Genomic DNA, 22,334 nt, shown 5'->3' on the forward strand with positions numbered 1-22,334 from the left:
TTTGGAGTGTAGACATAGATGTTTGTTTTTAAAATTGTTGCTAATGCGTACAGTTCAGCTTCTGTACCCCAGTAGCTATCTTTTTTCATATTTTCTAAATGTTTCTGTAGCAAAAAAAAACAAAAACAACACGGACAATTAATAGTTTTAAAGTAAAAAAAAAACAACAAAAAAAAAACAAGGCCGAAGTTTGAATTTCTGTTAAATTTAATTAAGCTAGAATTTTTTTTTTTTTTTTTTTTTATTTCAAGGTTTCCAATATAATGTTCAACAGAAAATTTTGCAAGCATTTCAATTTATATTTTTTTCTAATATCAACAAATTGATTATCAACATGATTACAAAAAGAGAGTTTGTGTTACCACACAATCTCAGAGGCGACCCCCTATGGATACCTATCGAATCTGCCTATTTTGCAAGGAGTATTCAAGACATGATTTTGTTTCGATTGTCTAAGTATATGAAAGATTCATTTAGCGTTGTAAGATTATTTTGTTCGTTAATATTTGACATTTTTCGGATGTTAGGGTTAAGGTTAGGGTCAAAGTTGAAGAGAATCTACTTCCTAGTCCAATCCCCTGCTGTGCGACGGGCGATGGGAGCGGGCAGGGTTTGAACCCTGTACCAACGCGAAGTCCGAACGTTGGTCCGGCGTGCATATTGCACGTCCAGGCAGCCATCTTATTAGACCTACAATGTTCTTATCGTGTATAATACAGACGTTTCTTCAAAAAAGATGATTACGTCCTAAGCGTCATGCATTTAGTCTTTCATATTAACCTATGAATTAAACTCTGCCAAGTCACTGGTTTTCCTGGCTAGCTCAGGTAACCCATTCCATGCTCTAATAGCACTAGGGAAGAAGGAGTATTTGTACAAATTTGTCCTAGCATATGGGACGAGACGTACGCCTTTATCTTTGTGTCTTTCTGATTATTTTATTAAATTTTGTATTTGAATATTATAGTGTTTTGTGCATAATTGCTAATCTGAAGGCTTTCTAAATTTAGTGATTTAACTAAAGGTGTTACTCTAATCATATGTGAATATTCGTTAGTTATGTATCTCTCTGCTCTATTTTGTGTCTGTTCCAGTTTCTTAATGTTTTCTTGAGTTGAGGGGTCCCAAACGGAGGATGCATATTCTATTATTGGCCTAACCAAGGTTAAATAACATTTTAGTTTTATGTTCTTATTTGATTTATAGAAATTTCTTTTAATAAATCCTAATGCTTTGTTTGATTTTTTTGTAGTTTCATCAATATTGGGATTCCATGACAGTTTTTCATTTATTATAACACCTAGGTATTTTGCGTTTTTAGTCTGTGTTACTGGTTTGCCATGTATAAGATAAGTGGAATTAATTTGTTTTAGTTTTTTTTGTTACCCAGTACTCTTAACAACTGACATTTTTCTAGGTGGAAAGACATGCTCCAATTTAATTCCCATTTTTCTAATACATCTAAATCTTTTTGTAAAATTTCTATATTTTGTGTTGTTCTATATATTATGCACATCGTCTGCAAATAATCTGACTTTTGTTCCTGAAGTAATGCAATTTGGTAAATCATTTGTGTAAATTAAAAATACCAAGACTGTTCCTTGAGGTACACCTGAGTTTACTGTTATCGGTGTTGATTTAGAGCCATTTATTATTACAGTTTGTTCTCTCCCTATCAGAAAATCTTTAATCCACTGACGCAGTGGAGTTTGTGTTGGTGTTTTGAGTTTGTGTTTCCACACTAAGTGTCTTTGTAATCATGTTTTTACTTTTACAGTGCTAAAGTTATGTTCCGTATTGTATTGATTGTATTGTGGAGAAATATTTCTACAGTAGTTAAAAAAAAATGTATTTTTAGAAATAATTATTAAATTTTGTTCATTTAAATTTATGATAAGTGTTTAGTTAAACTACTCTATTTCAATTATAGTTTTTGTTTAACTTTTCAAAATTTGAATTGTTTTTATACTTCCAATAAAATGTATATGAAGCTTTTATTATAATCAACTATGCTTAGTATCACTTACCTCAACATCCCCTTCCTCTACGTAAGGATGAAAATAGTCTTTGTAGTTGTGAATGAAATGCACAATGCTCCTTCTGAGGTAGGGGTGCTTTGATTCATCGGCATGTACCAACGTCGCTAGGGCTCGGAACAAACAATTCCCGTCAGCTTCACAGTAGCTTAACGTCCGCGCTTCTTTTCCCAAGTTATATTGTATGACTTCGTACTCCTTATTCTTAGGTGGGGTTTTCAAGCATCTGGCATGATCATTCTTGGTTTCTGTAAGAAATAAGTCGAATTTTGAATCAAATCTTTTGTTAAATTCATGAATCTTTATATAAATTTAGATCTTCCTAGAGTAAAAGCTTTGTTTCCATATAGCCTTACAAATATGACGTAAAACCAATGCTGTAAAGAGACTAAAGCTAAGCTTGCTTGTTTTAAGCCTAAAAAAAAGTAAACAAATTTGCTTCATGTTTTAATTTACCTGTATTGAAAGTAGCTCTAGATCTATTTCAACTTTTTTTTGTACCATGCCCTCCTATATTCTTTCTTTTCCATGTTTCAGTTTGTTTCTTCTGAGTTGAAGATAATTTTCTTCCTTTTCCATGTTTCAGTTTGTTTCTTCTGAGTTGAAGATAATTTTCTTCCTTTTCAATGTTTCAGTTTGTTTCTTCTGAGTTGAAGATGATTTTCTTTCTTTTCCATGTTTCAGTTTGTTTCTTCTGAGTTGAAGATGATTTTCTTTCTTTTCCATGTTTCAGTTTGTTTCTTCTGAGTTGAAGATGATTTTCTTCCTTTTCCATGTTTCAGTTTGTTTCTTCTGAGTTGAAGATAATTTTCTTTCTTTTCCATGTTTCAGTTTGTTTCTTCTGAGTTGAAGATAATTTTCTTTCTTTTCCATGTTTCAGTTTGTTTCTTCTGAGTTGAAGATAATTTTCTTCCTTTTCCATGTTTCAGTTTGTTTCTTCTGAGTTGAAGATAATTTTCTTCCTTTTCCATGTTTCAGTTTGTTTCTTCTGAGTTGAAGATAATTTTCTTCCTTTTGAATGTTTCAGTTTGTTTCTTCTGAGTTGAAGATGATTTTCTTTCTTTTCCATGTTTCAGTTTGTTTCTTCTGAGTTGAAGATGATTTTCTTTCTTTTCCATGTTTCAGTTTGTTTCTTCTGAGTTAAAGATAATTTTCTTTCTTTTCCATGTTTCAGTTTGTTTCTTCTGAGTTGAAGATAATTTTCTTCGAAACTCCCGCAGGGCGGTTGGGAATGGGAGAAGGCAGGGTTTGAACCCTGGACCGTCGATAAGACCAAACGATAGTCCAGCGCGAAAAACGCACGACCAAGCAGCCAAAGCTGCGCTATAATTATAAAAGGTATATCTTTAAACATTGTTTTTGTTATTTATAAGTAGGACCGTTTTATTACACCGAAGCTATGAATCGAAGGTGTCCCTAATTTGATTCAATTTAAAAGCGACGTTTTTAAAAAGATTTAAATTGAATTCAATTCATAGACATTATTTCTTACCAAGATAATTAGACTTCTAATTTTGTTTGAAATATTACTCGGTCCACGGGATATTGTTCTATTGGATATTACTTTATAGTAGATATGTCATTTACCATTAACTGTGTTTGTATTTCACTTTATTTTTCAATAAATCAGTACGTGAAATGCATTATGATTATCCATTTAATCTTTATATTTGTCATCACATATATATATTCATGAACCGGTTACATTTAATAGTCAGACTGAATTAAACATACAATAAATGACAATATATATATAATTTTGAACAATTTGAACTCGAATTTAAAATAATAAACATATACACATTATACTTTATACTATAATATTAATGATGATACAATAGAACTAATTAACTATTTACTTTAAACTAGCCGCTTTTAACCCTAACCTGCCTATATCTGTCTACACTTTTACAAGAGTGTTTCACGCTCCATAACGGAACATTTCGAACATTCTGAGTATTGACATTTTGTTTATTTTTTTTTTTAAACAGATTAATTCGTGTGATTGCCTACTAGTCGTAGGATTGTAAAGTCAGCGGATGGTGTCTTTACCGAAACTGAACGGTATTTGAAAGCAAAAATGCTATGTTGGTAGTTTGCATGATAATTGCTATATAGATGCGAAAAGGCACAACTGGCCACTCTCTAGGGCCGCTTCTGCTTGAAACTATATTTCTCACATGCTGTGTAGCAATGGACACTTTAAATAATTAAGTAGCGTTATTATCCCCATTTGACAACGCTTGCATTATACATCGAGCAATAATGTTTTTATTGTACTGTTAAAAATATACCTGTTACCTCCCTTGCTACACTTTTACATTTACTGTATTAATGTCCCTTGAAATGAAATCCCACCCCCCCCCCCTGAATTTAGTGACTGATTTTTGTGCTTAGATTTTGTTTATTTTATGTGAGATTTTAATACTAAACCTTCTCTTGCCCCAGCACAGCCAAGGTGGTTTGGAGTTTCAGACCACCTACCAGGTTTTTTTTCTTCTGTTAAACCCTTCTCTTCTATAAAACAAAACAAAAACAATGCGAACGATTTTGATTTAAATTTACGATAAGCCCATTTGGCTGGGCATATAGATTTTAGAGTGTTACAGTTATCGAAAGCTTCATCTGACTAATATAATTACCAGGCATAGGTATGGAAGATCTTTCCTTTACGGTTGAGCTGGTGGCCACTAGCCCTAATTTCCTAAGTAAGTTGAAAAATGTCTCAAGATCCTCGTCTGTAACAAAAACAATTTAAAATAGTATATAGTATATATCTATAACGGTGTTGAATTGATACAATTGTCATACCAACAGCAACATATGCATGAAAGACATGGAAGTCCCTGAACCAAAATTAAGAAAAGACTAAATGTGGCCCAGGAAAGATGGCTAAGACGTATTTTAGGAGTTGGTTATAGAGACCGTGTTTCAAACAAAGAAATCCTATACCGTACTGGGAGATGACCACTTAGTGAGGTTGTGAGAAAGTGTCTCATGAGGTTTGCTGGACATGTTCTCCGACAAAATGAATAACTCATACCAAGAGTCACAATGACGTGGAGGTCAATAGGAGGAAAGCGCAAACAGGGACGTCCTCGTATAATTTGGCGCTACACTTTCATGGAGGACCTCAGAACAGTGGACATCAGGTGGGAGGAGGCTTCAGATATTGCGAGTGATAGATCTTTGTAGAGACAGCTTGCCTCCCAATGCTCAAAATGGCGGGGGGGGGGATCTATGTTTAAGTAAGTCTAATATAACTACATCTTTTCTTTCTTTCTTTCTTTTTTCTCTCTATCCCCCCCCTCTCTCTCTCTCTCTTTATATCATATATATATCATATATTAGTACGATCCATTTATCTCTCTCTGAAATATATTTTACACATATGCAATAGGATGGTTTTGTCAGAAAACGAGAAAAGTGAGATCAGGCTAACACGGATTCAATAATTCGCTTAAGGGATAACTTTTGAGTGTTGAAGCAGTAAATTGTGATTAATTTGAAAACGAATCAATGGATCCGTGGAGCAAGTACAGTTAGCATGTTAAAGATATGAATATTTAGTTAATTTCACTATTAAAATTAACCACAACCAAGTTAGACATGAACGAAAATTGAAATTACCTAAAAAAATGTGTCTGAGGTAGCTGGTCCTAAGCTTTCCATGACCGCCGTGTAAGGTCTCGCCGTCGATGAAGTCTGACTATATTTAAGAGTAAAAAAGTTTTCACTTACAAATGGTATATAATGAAGCAATATTATTTTACAATTATATGTCTAGATCATGTTTATGTTAAAACAGCTTATAATAAGCAGAATTTACACTATGTCCATTATCTTTTTTTTTAAATTAGACATAACATGGCAGAAGTAATAAAATGTGCTAAATTACAAAGATACAGAGTCGGCCTTAGGCCGATTGCACTATTTGGGCCCCTCCACTGGCACGGGCCCTGCAATTTACACTAATAGTCCTAGCCCTTGTCACAGGCTTTTAAATATGTAGAACTTGGAGGGTTAACATAGGCCTATCGTACGAGTCACGTAACTGTAATTAGCCCATAGGCACATATTGTGTTTGAGATGCTTCCTAAAATATTTCCTATACATGTTGTATAGCAATGTTGATAAAATGTTCTAAATCAGTGATGCCCAGGCTACTGCCTGCGGGCCAGATCCGGCCCGCAACGTGGTTCCATCCGGCCCCCCGAAACGTCGGCACTATGTGTAGAAATCTACCTTCCAAACAAAAAAAAAAAAGGTTGAAAAAACGTATCTTTACCTACCTTTTGGGCCCTCACTTTTTCTCTGATAGATTGGTAGCATGAACTTTAACATTTGCGTGTTTATGAAATGGGGCTCTGAATGTAGACTCTACCAGGACAAGTTTTTTTTGTTGAACATGATAATAAGCCAACATATTTATTTTATAAAGAAAGTGTGGCTGTTTAATAAAACAACAACATAAAAAGGGCATTATAAAAATTAATATGGTGGCATTCTTGGTTTGAGCCGCGAATAAAAGATTGTTAAATAATATGCTTAGATATTGGAGGATCCATGGAAATATTTATCAAAAAGAGACCACAACATGAGCCGGTGTTGCTCATATTTAAGTAGAGAATTGAAGGTATTGCCTAACCCTTTATTCATTAAAAAAAAAAAAAAGATAATGGACATAGTGTAAATTCTGCTTATTATAATGATTGTATTATAATGAATGTAGTATAGACTTACATTGCCTAGGGCAAAGCGGCTGAGGTAGTACTCGCCTATTTTTATATTCAGTTCAGTTGGTTGGGTGGCCAAATAAGTTCCGAATGCCCTGTAAACGAACAACAGCGTGCCCCTCAGATAGTTTCTCATCAGACTTTCTGGCTTGGGCTGTAAATAAAATCAGCGTTTTCTACAGCGTTTCCGTTTCACTAAAATTCTTTTGCTTTTATTTCATAATATAATAAGAAAGGTGTTCTAAAAAAAAGACAATAATTCATAATGCACAATGCATAGGTCTTACAACTCTCTTCTTGTTTTGACCGTCTTTCTTTTTCCTTTTATCACCTAAAAAGACAAATACAGAGAAAAGAAAGCTGGAATTATTCATTGTGATTCGCCTGTTGTTATCAGAACACTTATTGCTAAGATCAATGTTTCTCTATCTTGTACAAGTGTCTCTTTCATCTTTAAAATAATTACCTTTTTTCATTTTTGTCTGTTCATATACCGGTTTACAAAGTTGATTTACCCTTCAGCTGACAGATATACAAATAAAAAAAGATTATACACGCATACACACATTCACCCGTCTAAAAGCATAATCAGTTGTTTTTTTTTTAAAGTGGTAATAAAGAGCAAATCTGAAACATTAATACACAACAAAAATTCGATAGGCCACTATTTAAGGGGCCCCTGCATGTTGACATTCGACATCAAGATATAAAATAATTTGGTAATATTTAATATTTATTATTAAAAAATTAAAAAAACTCATTTGAGGCGCCCTTCAAGTCAGGGCCCGGGGAAATTTTCAACCTCTTGCCAGAACTTCGCACAATAATTTTTTTTTTCAATTCTGTCCCATTGTTTACACTGCTGTCTCTTTCTTTACACTGCTGTCTCTTTCTTTACAATGAAGTCTCTTTCTTTACACTGCTGTCTCTTTCTTTACACTGCTGTCTCTTTCTTTACACTGCTGTCTCTTTCTTTACAGTGATGTCTCTTTCTTTACAATGATGTCTTTTTCTTTACAATATAGTCTATTTCTTTACAAGGAAGTCTTTTTCTTTACAATGAAGTCTCTTTCATAACAATGAAGTCTCTTTCCTAACAATGAAGTCTCTTTCTTTACAAGGAAGTCTCTTTCTTTACATTGATGTCTCTTTCTTTACACTGCTGTCTCTTTCTTTACAATAAAGTCTCTTTCTTTACAAGGAAGTCTCTTTCTTTACAATGATGTCTCTTTCTTTACACTGATGTCTCTTTCTTTACACTGCTGTCTTTTTCTATACAATGAAGTCTCTTTCTTTACACTGCTGTCTCTTTCTTTACAATGAAGTCTCTTTCTTTACACTGCTGTCTCTTTCTTTACAATAAAGTCTCTTTCTTTACAATGCTGTCTCTTTCTTTACAAGGAAGTCTCTTTTTTTACATTGATGTCTCTTTCTTTACACTGATGTCTCTTTCTTTACACTGATGTCTCTTTCTTTACATTGATGTCTCTTTCTTTACATTGCTGTCTCTTTCTTTACAATGAAGTCTCTTTCTTTACAAGGAAGTCTCTTTCTTTACAATGATGTCTCTTTCTTTACACTGATGTCTCTTTCTTTACACTACTGTCTCTTTCTTTACAATAAAGTCTCTTTCTTTACAAGGAAGTCTCTTTCTTTACAATGATGTCTCTTTCTTTACACTGAAATCTCTTTCTTTACACTGATGTCTCTTTCTTTACAATGAAGTCTCTTTCTTTACAAGGATGTTTCTTTCTTTACACTACTGTCTCTTTCTTTACAATGAAGTCTCTTTCTTTACACTGCTGTTTCTTTCTTTACAATAAAGTCTCTTTATTTACAATGCTGTCTCTTTCTTTACAAGGAAGTCTCTTTTTTAACATTGATGTCTCTTTCTTTACACTGATGTCTATTTCTTTACACTGATGTCTCTTTCTTTACATTGATGTCTCTTTCTTTACATTGCTGTCTCTTTCTTTACATTGCTGTCTCTTTCTTTACAAGGAAGTCTCTTTCTTTACAAGGAAGTCTCTTTCTTTACAATGATGTCTCTTTCTTTACACTGATGTCTCTTTCTTTACAATGCTGTCTCTTTCTTTACAATAAAGTCTCTTTCTTTACACTGCCGTCTCTTTCTTTACAATGAAGTCACTTTCTTTACATTGTTGTTGTTTTTTTCTTTACAATGCTGTCTCTTTCTTTACACTGATGTCTCTTTCTTTACACTGAAATCTCTTTCTTTACACTGATGTCTCTTTCTTTACAATGAAGTCTCTTTCTTTACAATGAAGTCTCTTTCTTTACAAGGATGTTTCTTTCTTTACACTACTGTCTCTTTCTTTACAAGGAAGTATCTTTCTTTACAATGATGTCTCTTTCTTCACAATGAAGTCTCTTTCTTTACACTGCTGTCTCTTTATTTACAATGAAGTCACTTTCTTTACACTCTTGCTTTTTTTTCTTTACACTGCTGTATCTTTTTTACGATGCTGTCTCTTTCTCTACACTGCTGTCTCTTTCTTTACAAGGAAGTCACTTTCTTTACACTCTTGCTTTTTTTTCTTTACACTGCTGTATCTTTTTTACGATGCTGTCTCTTTCTCTACACTGCCGTCTCTTTCTTTACAATGAAGTCACTTTCTTTACAATGATGTCTTTTTCTTTACACTGCTGTCTCTTTCTTTACATTGCTGTATCTTTCTTTACACTGCTGTCTCTTTCTTTACACTGCTGTCTCTTTCTTTACACTGCTGTCTCTTTCTTTACACTGATTTTTTTTCTTTACGCTGCTGTGTCTTTCTTTGCAATTCTGTCTCTTTTGTTACACTGCTGTCTCTTTCTTTACACTGATGTCTCTTTCTTTACAATGCTTTCTCTTTCTTTACACTGATGTCTCTTTCTTTACACTGATGTCTCTTTCTTTACACTGCTGTCTCTTTCTTTACACTGCTTTCTCTTTATTTACACTGATGTCTCTTTCTTTACACTGATGTCTCTTTCTTTACACTGCTGTCTCTTTCTTTACACTGATGTCTCTTTCTTTACACTGATGTCTTTTTCTTTACACTGATGTCTCTTTCTTTACACTGATGTCTCTTTCTTTACAATGCTGTCTCTTTCTTTACACTGCTGTCTCTTTCTTTTCACTGATGTCTCTTTCTTTACAATGCTGTCTCTTTTTTTACAATGCTTTCTCTCTATTGACTTTAATTAATTTTGCATTTGTATTGGTAGACTTAAAATTTGTATTGATAGTTTGATAGTTTTTCTTACTCCTATAGTACCATAAATATTGGTCGTGTTGCAGTTCCATATAGTGGTATCCGTTTTGCCCGGGTTCGAGATTATCTAGTTGGGCCCTCTTTAGCCCAATAGCATGAATTCAGTGTGGGACAAAACAATTGAGTAATCTGAATGTATATTCACCAAATATTCACCAAGTTAGGCCGCCCGGACTAGAAGCGAGGCCAAAAGCCGAGCACACCGTGTGAATTCCTCCATGTTTCAAAAGTCTTAATAGTGTTCTAAAGTCAATGTTTGTACAACTTTATCAAAGAATAAATAAGATAAAACATAAGATTTTTAAAAGGAACGTTTCAATGTTTGTACAACTTTATCAAAGAATAAATAAGATAAAACATAAGATCTTAAAGAGGAACGTTTCTTAAATTTACTTTGATTATGACAGTAAACCGGATGAAAGCAGTTCATTACATGTTGATGGATCTTTTTAATCAGTATTACAAAAAAAAATGCAATTAATTTTTTCGCTTTGGCCCCAGGTTCTCATGTGGGCCCCATTTAGTCATAAGTCATGGCCCCAAGTTCTCCTGTGGGCCCCATCTAGTCATAAGTCATGGCCCCAAGTTCTCCTGTGGGCCCCATCTAGTCATAAGTCATGGCCCCAAGTTCTCCTGTGGGCCCCATCTAGTCATAAGTCATGGCCCCAAGTTCTCCTGTGGGCCCCATCTAGTCATAAGTCATGGCCCCAAGTTCTCCTGTTGGCCTAAACTATTGAACCCTTCACGCTAACGCTGCCACGCACATAGGCAGTGGGTTCCTAATGGTCGTGGGCCCCGAGTTCATTGAACCTCTTCGTGCCATGGATGCTACGCCACTGGGGTGGTGCCAATCTGACTACCGTACCGTAGAGTCTGAGGTTCGAAAGCCTCTTAACACTTTGAATTTATATTTGAAGTTTTTTAGAACGCCACCGAGTGTACCCGACTCTGGTGGGTATCTGACATTAGTTGGGGAAAGTATAGTCGGTTTTTGAACTATATCTGTCGGCAATAGAAACATTCTCTGCCGTATAGAACTCAAAGTCTAAAAGGAGTATATTACAATGCTTCTCAGTCAAACCGTAAATCTACTCTCCAAACAGTCATTAGAGAAGATGATTAGGCCAATAATAAGGCTTGTCTTCAATTACGAAGATTAATGAGGACTGCAGTATTTCAAGTCGCTCCGCAGTCCTAGCTGTGACCTACATATTTTGTCACAGCCAAAACAAAAGTAACTGTTGTCTGCCTTTGGTCGTTTTATGGTACTCTTTTCTGTTTAGGTCTGTCTTCGGAGGTAGATATCCCTTTAGTCACAAATGTGTATTGCACCACTTTTTAAATAAATCTCCAGCTGTCTCGTTTAGAAGCTTCCTGCAGTCACATACTCTCTTCTATATCAGCCTTAGCTGGTCTTTACAGCGTTTTTGGAGGCACCTATCATGTCACCAAAATCACTGCCTTTGATAAACGTCCGTCCTCAGATAATATTTCCCCTTTTTGTCTCGGAAGGCAATGGATTCCCCCTATATAAGTGACTAGTTTTTTTGGGTTTCGTCTTGAGACGGGGCATAATCTGGTGTGACTGATCATGCCAATTGTAGAGCTGCAGACTTTGTCACACTTCATGCATCTGATTCAGGGCTAGATGACAAAGTAGTTTTCTATTTTTCCTCTTGATTAAGGGCCGTTTCGTTTCTTTTGCTCTCAGCGAGGATCGGCCCAGCACGCACAGTCTGTCTCCATGCAATCTGGTCTTTGGCTTTTTCTTCCCACATACTTTCGTTGATGTCTGTGGCTCTCATGTCTCGCTTGCAGACATCTCTATATTTTAGTCTTGGGCCGCCCTTGGGTCTGACTCCTTCAACAAGCTCAGCATATAAGATATCTTTCGGGATTCTACCATCTGGCATGCGGGTGACATGTTCGAGCCGGCGTAGTCTTCTTTGGGTCATGTTGGACATTCTCAAAACTTTCTGATTGGAGACATGATCTCTCAAAGAGATGCCCATTATGCGTCTCAGGCAGCACAAGTGGAAACTATTCAATCTGTGATCTTGGTACATGAAAGTTGACCAGCTTTCACTACATAAAGAAGAGTTCTTACTACACAGGCGTTGTAGACATTTTAAACATTGTCCTCAGATTAGGTCAATAAAAATAGCCCCATCGGGGTGCCTAAGGACCGAGTTTATTGTGCTGGCGGGAATGGAAGAAAACCCCAACAAACATGTCATTATCCACACACAGTTCCTCATAAGGCTGTTTTTATGTTAAGACAATGGCAAGACTGATGAGGTACAGAGAAGGAACGCGGGGAAGTTTACACGGTGTGCTCGGCTTTTGGCCTCGCTTAAGTCCGGGCGACCTGTGATTCGATTAATCGGTATTAGAAATGTAATAATTAACATCTGCATGGTTCTTTCCCAGACAAAACTTTGTTCAGACAGGCAGATAGAGGCAAACTTCCTTAGGCCTAGTGATTTAAGAGTTTTAAACTCGACTCTAAGGACAATACAGATACAAGCAAAATTTATTGTAAATGAAAACATTGGTCGTTTTATTCATTTCATCAATTTCGTTGCTAGAAAAGGTTTATTTGAACGCCAAAATCTTGACCTGTTTTGTTTTAATGAATTTCACTGAATGTAACAAACCGTCACACGTTGACAGTATCAGATCTCCGACGCGATGATATTGACAATAGACAATAGATCTACTCTAGATCTAGATCTTAGATTTTCTCTGACCCACGTCTAGAGTCAACATACATATAATAAATAAAGAATACAAACCACTTCTTATAGTTTAGATCTATAGCAGACTTTTTATATTTAAGCTAAAAAGGGGGAAACACAAAATATTTATAGATTTAAATAGAATCTAGAACATTATTTCAATTATTAATTTGTATCCTATTGTTTATACACCTGCTGGACATCGACACAATACTGCTGCGGTAATTCAATAAAGATCAAATTCGCGCAGAGCCAAAATTTCTTGCTTCAATCGATGGTGTGCAAATCGTTGTGTTTTGACCCATAGATATATGGCTTACTTGCATTACTCTTTGACTACGCCCGTTCATTTGTTCCCATACTATAAGAATGTATATGTTCTTATAAGTTTTAAAACAGTAAAGATCGACAATTTATGTCATATATGAGAATGTTATTTTTTGTGTCGTATCACGTGAGAAAGTATGTAGGTCGCAAGCTGGGGCTGTGTACCACGGGAAATACTGCATTCCTTATTAATCTTCGGATTCAAGACAAACATTATTATTATTGTGTTAGAAACGAACGAGTGTTAATAACGTCCGTATTTTATAAGATAAGATAACATATATATTGTAAATTGTATATTGTTATTTTAGTTGACTTCCATAAACGCTTTATCTCCTAGCCTCGGTTCCCATATTTTCTTTGTTTTTCCATTTCAGTTTTTTCTTTAATATGAGACAGGTGTACGGCGATGTCAATAATAGTAGCAGTTTTTTTTTAAATCAATAAACAGCAAATCTGTGTATCTTTTGTTGTTCAAAATAGGTCTATTGGTATAATAGGTGATCAGCAAACTCGAGAACCTTTGTGGCAAGTATCTGTAACAATTATTATTATTATTTCATCTATATAGCAACCTGCAGCAGCCTCATTAACTTTGCCATCTCCTGCTGGTATGGTAATACTTCACTGGCACAAAGACATAGACTTCATAGACTAATTAAAAAAGCATCGTATGTCACTCGAACACAGCTTTCATCTCTTGAAGAGCTTTTTCATGAAAGATACCTTTCCAAAACACTCACGATTCTTAAAGATAAACCTGCACCCATTGAAACAACTATTACATCAGATCTGAACGAAGTGGTCGTCGCCTAAGAAAGATGTAAAAACACCTTAAATCCCTTTTTTCGGTCATCTATATCACTGAGAAGTACATAGAAGTCTAGTTCATAAAGCGCTGGTTTTGAGCAAGTGTTTTCATGTGTGAACGTTGTTCGTATATGCATCTTTGTAGTTACTGTTACTGTAGTTATCTGAGGTGGCCAATTGCAATCAAAAATGAATTTCCATTTGAATGGATTAACAAATTTATATTATCTTATGCACAAACTCTTTGAAGTGCATCTGTTGTAGTATTCCACCTCCCTATCCTACAATGTCCCCACCCCTTCCCCTAATCATATTGTTATGACTTTGCCATGCGCACCGCCATCCAAGATGGTGCAGAAAGAAGGTGCGCACTATCAGTGACCAGACAAGTCGGATGTTGACATAAGAGACTAACGATCTCCGCCCAAGTCTAGAGCCAATATGGAGATGCTGTGCTCAAGGCAGATGTCCTTTGTGTTTGTCGTGTCTCTATGTAAATAAACGTCTATGTCCTCGTTGAGTTGCCTCCCTTAAGTTATTACAATTGGTTGTCAGAAGTGGGATTATAGGCAACTCAACGAGAGGAGGTAGGATTTACAATGGCAGCTTTGAAACGATTAGACCAACTCTCAGTTAGAGAGCTTAGGAAGGAACTTCGTAACCGATATGAGATAATTGGTGGTACCAAGGAGGTGCTTACAACTCGTCTCCGGCAAGCCTTGATAAATGAAGACGAAGATCCAGATACCTACTTATTTGAAATTGAACCGGAGATTTATGAGCTTATTGGCAAGATAAATGAAGCAATGTGTAAACAAATTAACAGTATGGGGAACAAGGTAGATAAAATGTTGTCTCAGCTGAAAGAAGGAGTTAACTCGTTTGTAAAGGAGCAGTTGCCTGTAGACTCGTTGGTTAAGAAGTTGCGTGGTCAAGACTGTGGTTGCACAAACAGTGGTGACGGAGACGCTGGGGATTTGAGCGCCGTCTGTGTCTGTGTTGTGGGCAAGTCTTGTGGTTGTGACTTTCAAGACGAGAAACGTGATGGCGATTGCTGTGATGATCTCAATGGGATGTACCGAGTCGAACGGAAGGAGACAAATGAAGTATTTGTTCCTGTTGTACCTGTTACCAGTACCTTAACTGAAGTCTGTTATGTGCCTGAAGCGTTTGTTCCTGTTGTACCTGTTACCAGTACCTCAATGAGCCGGACAGATCAAGACAACGTTGGGTCTGCGTTCAAGCCTGTTGCTATGGACCTTAAAGACCTCTGCCTATCTGCCGGTGCTCACGAGGGAAATTCGAAGCTTGACAACAGCATCCAGAAGTTTAGCATGAACTGTACATGCGGCGCTTCACACATAGAATTTAGATGCCAAGAAAACCACCAACAGCGCATATGTACTTCTACCATCATCATCGACATTGGCATAGATGAATGTCAATCAAACTACTCTAAATCTGAGCTGTCAAGAGAAAGACATTTTCCACTTGAACCTGAAGAGACCTATCTTCTGGACGTAAGACTGTTGTCTGAGGATGACTTCGGTGCATTGGACTTTGCTTGCAACGTGGCTGCATGCGAACCTGAAGCTCCCTTGAGAGGCGTCTGTCGGGAAGGTCTGCTGAGACAGCGTGTCCGATCAACGGCTGTGCTGAAGAAAACAGTGCTCGACCCTATCTCTTTGTGTGGCAAACGGCCACGTCATTATCGCAACAACAGCCTGGTCAACTGGAGAAAGAGAAAGCGGCACTGGAAGAAAACAATGCGGATGGCCTCGTGGGGAACACGCTCCCTGCCGCCTGTGGCTCCCACAGATCGACCTCCACCTGAACACCAATTGTAATAACTTAAGTGAGGCAACTCAACGAGGACATAGACGTTTATTTACATAGAGACATGACAAACACAAAGGACATCTGCCTTGAGCACAGCATCTCCATATTGGCTCTAGACTTGGGCGGAAATCGTTAGTCTCTTATGTCAACATCCGACTTGTCTGGTCACTGATAGTGCGCACCTTCTTTCTGCACCATCTTGGATGGCGGTGCGCATGGCAAAGTCATAACAATATATTTGTTTTTTCAATATTTATAATCATTTGAGAGATTAAATTTGATTATAATGTTGTATATGTTGTTTTTGGTTATTTATCAGATGATTTCCTGTCCTGTGTATTATTTTATGGATTATAATTTGTTATTCACATGTCGTAATGTTTATGTATTGATGCTAATAACACGTGTCGCAATTCAAGTTCTTATTTACTGTGTACTGTATTTACACATTGAGGCAACTTTAGTTCAACAAGTGACACTAAAAGAGGTTGATTTATGAATGTACCTTATTTGCATGTTAAGCAAAGGGAAATAACCGTACTTTCTAACTTTTACTGCTATTTATTATTGATTCGTAAAACAAAAAATATTTTTAAAATGTTTATAAGTTCCTTCAGATAATCTACTTTGTTGTTCAAACCCCCGCCGGACCACCATGGATGATAGTACAGTCATCCTTTACATTCTATTCTCTGTTCCACACTATGGTGTCGCAATTTTGCCGGGGCTATGTTTCTTTTTTTCTCAGGCTAAGCAAAAAAAAAAAAAAAAAAAAATCATGCATTTATTGTCCTGCAGCTCACAATAACAGCTGTCCGATGAATTTTATTTTTTTTTAAAGTTAGAACAATCTTAACTTATTGATTAAAGACGTTACTTCAAAATAGAAGAAAATAATAACGTCCTACGCATTTCAAGTGTCAATCTAGTCATGCATGTTAATCAGTGACCTAAACTCTAATAACGTCATTGTTTTTTTTTTCTGGCTGATTCAGGCAACCCGTTCTTTAATCTATCGATGTATAAAATAAAAGATGTGGTATTAGAGAATGCTCTTTTAATGACGTGATCAATATATCGGAGGTTTGTGCAGATACCTATCGGGTTCGCTAGTCATTTTCATAGTGGGTTGGTCTATGATCATTGGTCACAGTCGTTAGTCATTATTTCAAGTGTGTATTTTCTACTATTGTATAACTATTGGCTCGTCTGTGTTTTTTTAAACTATACTATTCTTTATTAAGTTTTAAGTGTACAACTTTCTCATATTGCCAGTTTTATTGAATTGAATATGAAAGTATTGTTACGATCTTCTTTAACAGGCCTTCTGTAAACACTGCTAAACCAGCACATCTAACACAAGAACTCGAAAACAAGAGCTTCATTAAACAATGTGGCGGTTTAATTACAAATACTTCAACGACAGCCAATAAACACAATTGGCTACACTAACTTCAAATGCTTTGCTACACAGAGTTGAAGATAGTTTACTTCCTAGTCCAAACATCCCTCAGCACGACGGAGTATGGGAGTGAGCAGGGTTTGAACCCGGGACCATCGATAAGTCCGAACGACAGTCCAGCGCGCAAACCGCACGACCATTAGCCAAACAGGTTAAAAAAAAATAATGTCTCTTATTAAAAAACAACTTTAAGACAGTTTGTACAGTAAGTAGTTTATTTGTAGATAGCTTGTCTAATGATATCTCAACAATTAAAAACTTTAAAATAAAAATGTTTTTCCTAAGACCGCTTGCATAGTATACGGTTTTTGTTCTACGGAAAATAAGCACGTGTTGTCGCCCTAGTGTATATGTAGTGACTTTCATTTGGGTGGAAATTTCGCGTGCTGTACATAAAGTAGATTAGTTGTATTCCATTTCTTAGAAAGAATATCCCTAGCATATTTATTGCTGTATTAGCTTGACCGTCTCCGTAAAAGAGAGAACCAGAAATAATAATACTATTGGTACATTCGCTTGCACCCATTTAATCAACAGAAAGAAGAAGAATTATTTCGTACACTTCTGATGTTTTGCCCCAGAGAATTTGTCTGGCTACCATCCAGGTAATAAGTAGATCAGAATAAGGTTCAGACAATCTTATAACATAATTGAATCCAGAATGGCGATACCCAGGTGAAAAAAAAAAAAACAGCAACTCAAACATAGCTTGTGTTAGTAGGCCTTAGAATAGACTGAAACCATAGCAGTCATTTAGTCAAATTGAAAAGACACGGTTGTTTCAAAGCACTGCAGGGAGATTTGCCGTCAAACTTAGTAGTGTGAACGCGTCCATGCCCTTCTTCCCACTTTCAGCCTTACGGGTTTTCTTCTTCTTCGTAGTACGATCACAACCGTGTATCATGCAAGGGGCTTAACATAAGGACATTGCAGTCAACTAGTTGTTAACAAATTTGTCCAAAGCTAGAGTTACATTTCACATCATCCCCCCCCACCAGGGGCCTTCCTTTCCCTTCTACCCCAACCCCTCTCCCAAGGCAACACAATGAATTAAAACTGGAAACATTGTTTTTCACAGACGTAATAATGTGCTCGAGAGCAGACGACATTGTTCAGAGCGAGCTGGCTTATGGTGTAGATGACGCAATTCTCTGGAGTGACGCCAAAGCTGGGCTCATCTGAAATATACAACAAACCTTGCTAGTTGGCTTAACATGTTCGTATCAAAAAAATAAGACAGTCTCACTTATGTAAACTAAAACAAAAATTAATGTTTACACGAACATAAAACATTGTAACATGATCGATTCAAGGTACTCTGCAGAGGCCTTGTTTGCTCATTTGGATGGCTACATGTGCACTGGATTGTTGCTCGGACCTATCAATGGTCCCAGGTTCAAACCTTGCCCGCTCCAATCCCCCGTCGTCCTTAGGAAAGTTGGGACAAGGAAGAAATGTATCCTCACTTCAACTCTGAAGAAACCCCCCGAAACATGTAAAACATTTTGCGAGCATTTTACATTTCCACCGAGGAGTCACACTGAGGCAACGGGGGCTGGAATACTTCGGTCAGTCGGCTTACAGTTTAGATTAGTTTAGAGAAACTAGTCTCAATTGCTATAACAATTTTCAAATTTACTGGAGTGTAGCGTGATTAGGGCTAACACTCTTGACACTTTCACCAAGCCTTAAAAGTGACTTCATATGGGTTATGGTTTTCTTTCCTTCTATTAAAAAAAATATACGCAAATTACAGATGCCAACACTGGCAAACAGTATTTAGATTAGGTGAAAAAGCTCAAGAATAGATCTACATTTACTTTTGAGCAATAAAAATAGAGTGGTTTGAATGTTAAACTCCGAATGAAAACTCCTGGACTTTATTTTAGCTTAAAATTGGAAGTATTTCATTTGACTAAAACTGACAAGGGTCAGAAGTGTACATTTTAGCAATGGGAGGTGCAGTGGATGAGCGGGAGAAGACTGGGATTTTTTAAAATTTCTATGGGCGACTCTGAGTCTAACCAGTTCTAATGGGGACCCATCATTAGTTAAGGAAACGTAAAGGTGGTTGGTCGTCGTGCATTGCCACATGAAACCCTCGTTAACCGTTGGCCTCAGAAACAGATGACCTTTACATCATCTGCCCTATAATTCACAGGTCTGAAAAGAGAACTTTTTAATTTTAGCACTGGACGTATCTGTAACAACAGAGCTGGCCATAGATATTGGAGGCCCTAGACGAAGTGACTTTGATGGCCTCAAATGAAATAGTTTCCCCTTTCAGACCTTGCGATCTATACAGCAGATGATGTTAATGTAATCTTTTTCTTTGGCCAACGGTAACGAGGGTGTCATATGGCCAGCACAACGACCAACCGCCTTTACTTTTCCCCCAACTAAAGTCAGGTACACAATAAAGTTGGGTGGACTCAGAGGTGCCCTAAAAATCCCGAAAATCAAAATCCCAGTTTTCACCAGGATTCCAACCCAGGACCTCATGTTTGGAAGCCAACCGCTTAACCATTCAACCACAGCGCCCCCCAAATGAAAGAGAAAATAAAAATAAAAAAAAACGGCTAAAATTAAAATGACGCAATGTATCTATATCCTAGTGTAATCCAACAACAATATGGGGGACAAGGTTCTCTAAAAAGTTGTTTTTGAGTCCTTTCTGAGGCCCACACTATCGCAGGCCTAAGGCGGCTGCCTAGTTTGCCTATGCCTAAGGCCGCCCTGAGTATAAATGTGGGCCATTCCATGCCTTGGCATGTATCAGGAGTTTACCTTTACCTATATTCCATATTCTGTTGGACAGTTGGGGCACCATGCAAGATTTGTCGACTATCGGGAAAAAAAAAACGAAAGCTAAAAATCTATGATCATAAAGCAAGGTCTTCGGGGCTTGCAAAGACCTTCCTTCAGGGAACGGTACCAGGAAAGAGAAGAAGAGGCTGACAGGCAAAGCGATGGGAAGACAACATTTAAGAATGGACGGGCCTGCCATAGAAAGAGGTTCTACAAAAGGACAGAGAGGGATCGAGAAATCATCATGTTCCTCATGGAACATAGGGCCTCGACAAAAACATGCCACTCTCCACATTCTCTTGCTAGTTTTTTTATGTAAATGTAAACATAGAGTTGAAGCTAGGTGCTGAAACAAATGATACATACATATATTAAACATAAATGAATACCAGCACCAGGGACCAAGTTTTTAAGAGAGAAAGTAGGGAATTAAAATGCTACGAAAATAAGGGCATGCGCCGACCGAGGCTCGAACCTGTGACACTGGATTCGACACCACCGCCTAGCGATAACGCACCAAGCGAAACTAGCCTCTAGACCATCGGAATGTCCAAAAAAACATTCTTCTGATCCAGAGTCATTTCGCCCGTATGCAAATTACCACCCCAGTGGTCAAAGGTCACAAGCTCCAGCTAGCCCCTCCCCCACCCTCGCAGCATCCGTTCACTAACAATTTCGATAGAGCCGACACAGACAGCCGTTAGGCATGTATTAGACAAACGATGGCTCTATCTAATTGTTTATCTCTCACAAAGACAAGTGGACAACATAAACACATTACATATAGAAGCTTCAGTGGGTACGAGCAATAATGCTGTAAACGTAAATGTAAACATAGAGTTGAAGCTAGGTGCTGAAACAAATGATACATACATATATTAAACATAAATGAATACCAGCACCAGGGACCAAGTTTTTAAGAGAGAAAGTAGGGAATTATATATATATTGTTGTAACTCTAGGTTAGGCACTCAACGAATAGGCATGCAACTCAACACAGTGTAACAGGAAATAAAGACAGGTGTTTATTCACTAGGACAAACACATAGCATCCTTCAGCTTCCTCAGAGTCTTTCTACTAATTTACCAGTCCTTTAAACAGCAACCCGAATGTGGACCAACGACAGCCTTCCCCGCTTCGCTCCAGGTCCCTTCTACAACCTTCAGGCAGCACCAAAAGCTGGCTTCTTAGTTTCCAAACATTCAGACTCTTCACAATCCCTGATGCAATGTTATTATCTCCATTCTAGTCTCTTCCTGTTTACGTTCACTAGTGCGCTAGTGCGCACCTCAAGCACTGGTGCAAGGCAGGGTTACAACACTACCCCCACCTTAGTCTTTTCGTCCCGAAAAGAAACATGTTCACGGTTGGCCAGTGCAGGTGGAGGTCGGTCAGTGGGGGTCACAGATTGCATTGATCGTGCTCCCCACAAAGCAATCCACACTGCTCTCTGCAGGTGCCGCTTTCTCCTTCTGCTCCAATTGACCTGCCTTTGGTTAAGGGGAAGTCGTTTTCGTTGTCTGGCCTTTCTCTTAGTTACCACCGACGGCAGACTCATGGCGAGAAGCGATGCAGTGGATGTCATAGCGTAGGTCATCAAGACCATTTGTCTTACACGTTGCTCCAGCAGGCTTTCTCGATGTGCCGTGGGCCCCCAGGAGGCCAAGTTGTCAAACACGGTATAATCTTTAAGCTTGTCTGAAAGACATATCTGTGGGGCACGTTTACAACGTCCTATGTGTCCATCTGCTGTACCACCATCAGCGCTTCTCTTGCTGATACTGGTATCAGGACAAATACTTAGTTGGCAGGTCTTCCGGTGCTCGAATTCTCCCTTTGAGGAGGTCCCGTCATCACAGTTATTTTTCAACGTCTGAGTGTAGGCAGGAATCACGATAGCATGATCAGATCTGTGCTCAGTGCTTTCACAACAAATGTTAGGATTCTTGTCGTAGGAGCCAAGATTGCACGGCTCACTATTACAGTCATAGACAGCGCCACCATCAACGGCGTCTCCGTTGAGTAACGGATTGTTTATACCTGTCGACATGGTAGCCATCTGATCGTCGGTCTTGCTCATCACGGTATCAAACGTATCATCAGTCTTGTTCAGCGAGGTACTGATACCTATCTGTTTAATCATGGTACAGATCTGCTCGTTGACCTCTTTTAGCTGTACCTGGAACGAGTTCATCTGATCTGTCACGGTATTCATGAGCTCTCTGATATCTGGTTGTACTTCGAACAGATACGAGTCCGGATCTTCATCTTCGTCCAGCAAGGCTTGTCGAAGGCGTTC

General features: G+C 37.6%; 1 protein-coding gene across 1 annotated transcript in view; it reads right to left on the reverse strand.

The window, feature by feature from the left end:
- The window catches only part of LOC106067608 (uncharacterized), a 22,116-nt gene extending 9,141 nt beyond the window's left edge, over positions 1 to 12,975 (reverse strand). Inside the window, exons 1-8 of the mRNA XM_056014896.1 lie at positions 12,846 to 12,975; positions 7,239 to 7,294; positions 7,060 to 7,103; positions 6,780 to 6,926; positions 5,667 to 5,745; positions 4,679 to 4,774; positions 2,028 to 2,284; positions 1 to 104 (exon numbers count right to left, since the gene is read on the reverse strand). The exon at positions 1 to 104 is cut by the window's left edge and continues 206 nt beyond it. Coding sequence (XP_055870871.1) covers positions 1 to 104; positions 2,028 to 2,284; positions 4,679 to 4,774; positions 5,667 to 5,745; positions 6,780 to 6,926; positions 7,060 to 7,103; positions 7,239 to 7,248 — 737 coding nt within the window. The 5' untranslated portion in view covers positions 7,249 to 7,294; positions 12,846 to 12,975. The remainder of the gene's footprint in view (positions 105 to 2,027; positions 2,285 to 4,678; positions 4,775 to 5,666; positions 5,746 to 6,779; positions 6,927 to 7,059; positions 7,104 to 7,238; positions 7,295 to 12,845) is intronic.
- Between the last annotated feature and the right edge of the window lie 9,359 nt (positions 12,976 to 22,334).

Source organism: Biomphalaria glabrata, chromosome 17, assembly GCF_947242115.1.
Source record: "Biomphalaria glabrata chromosome 17, xgBioGlab47.1, whole genome shotgun sequence".
In the NCBI taxonomy this organism is placed as follows: domain Eukaryota; kingdom Metazoa; phylum Mollusca; class Gastropoda; family Planorbidae; genus Biomphalaria; species Biomphalaria glabrata.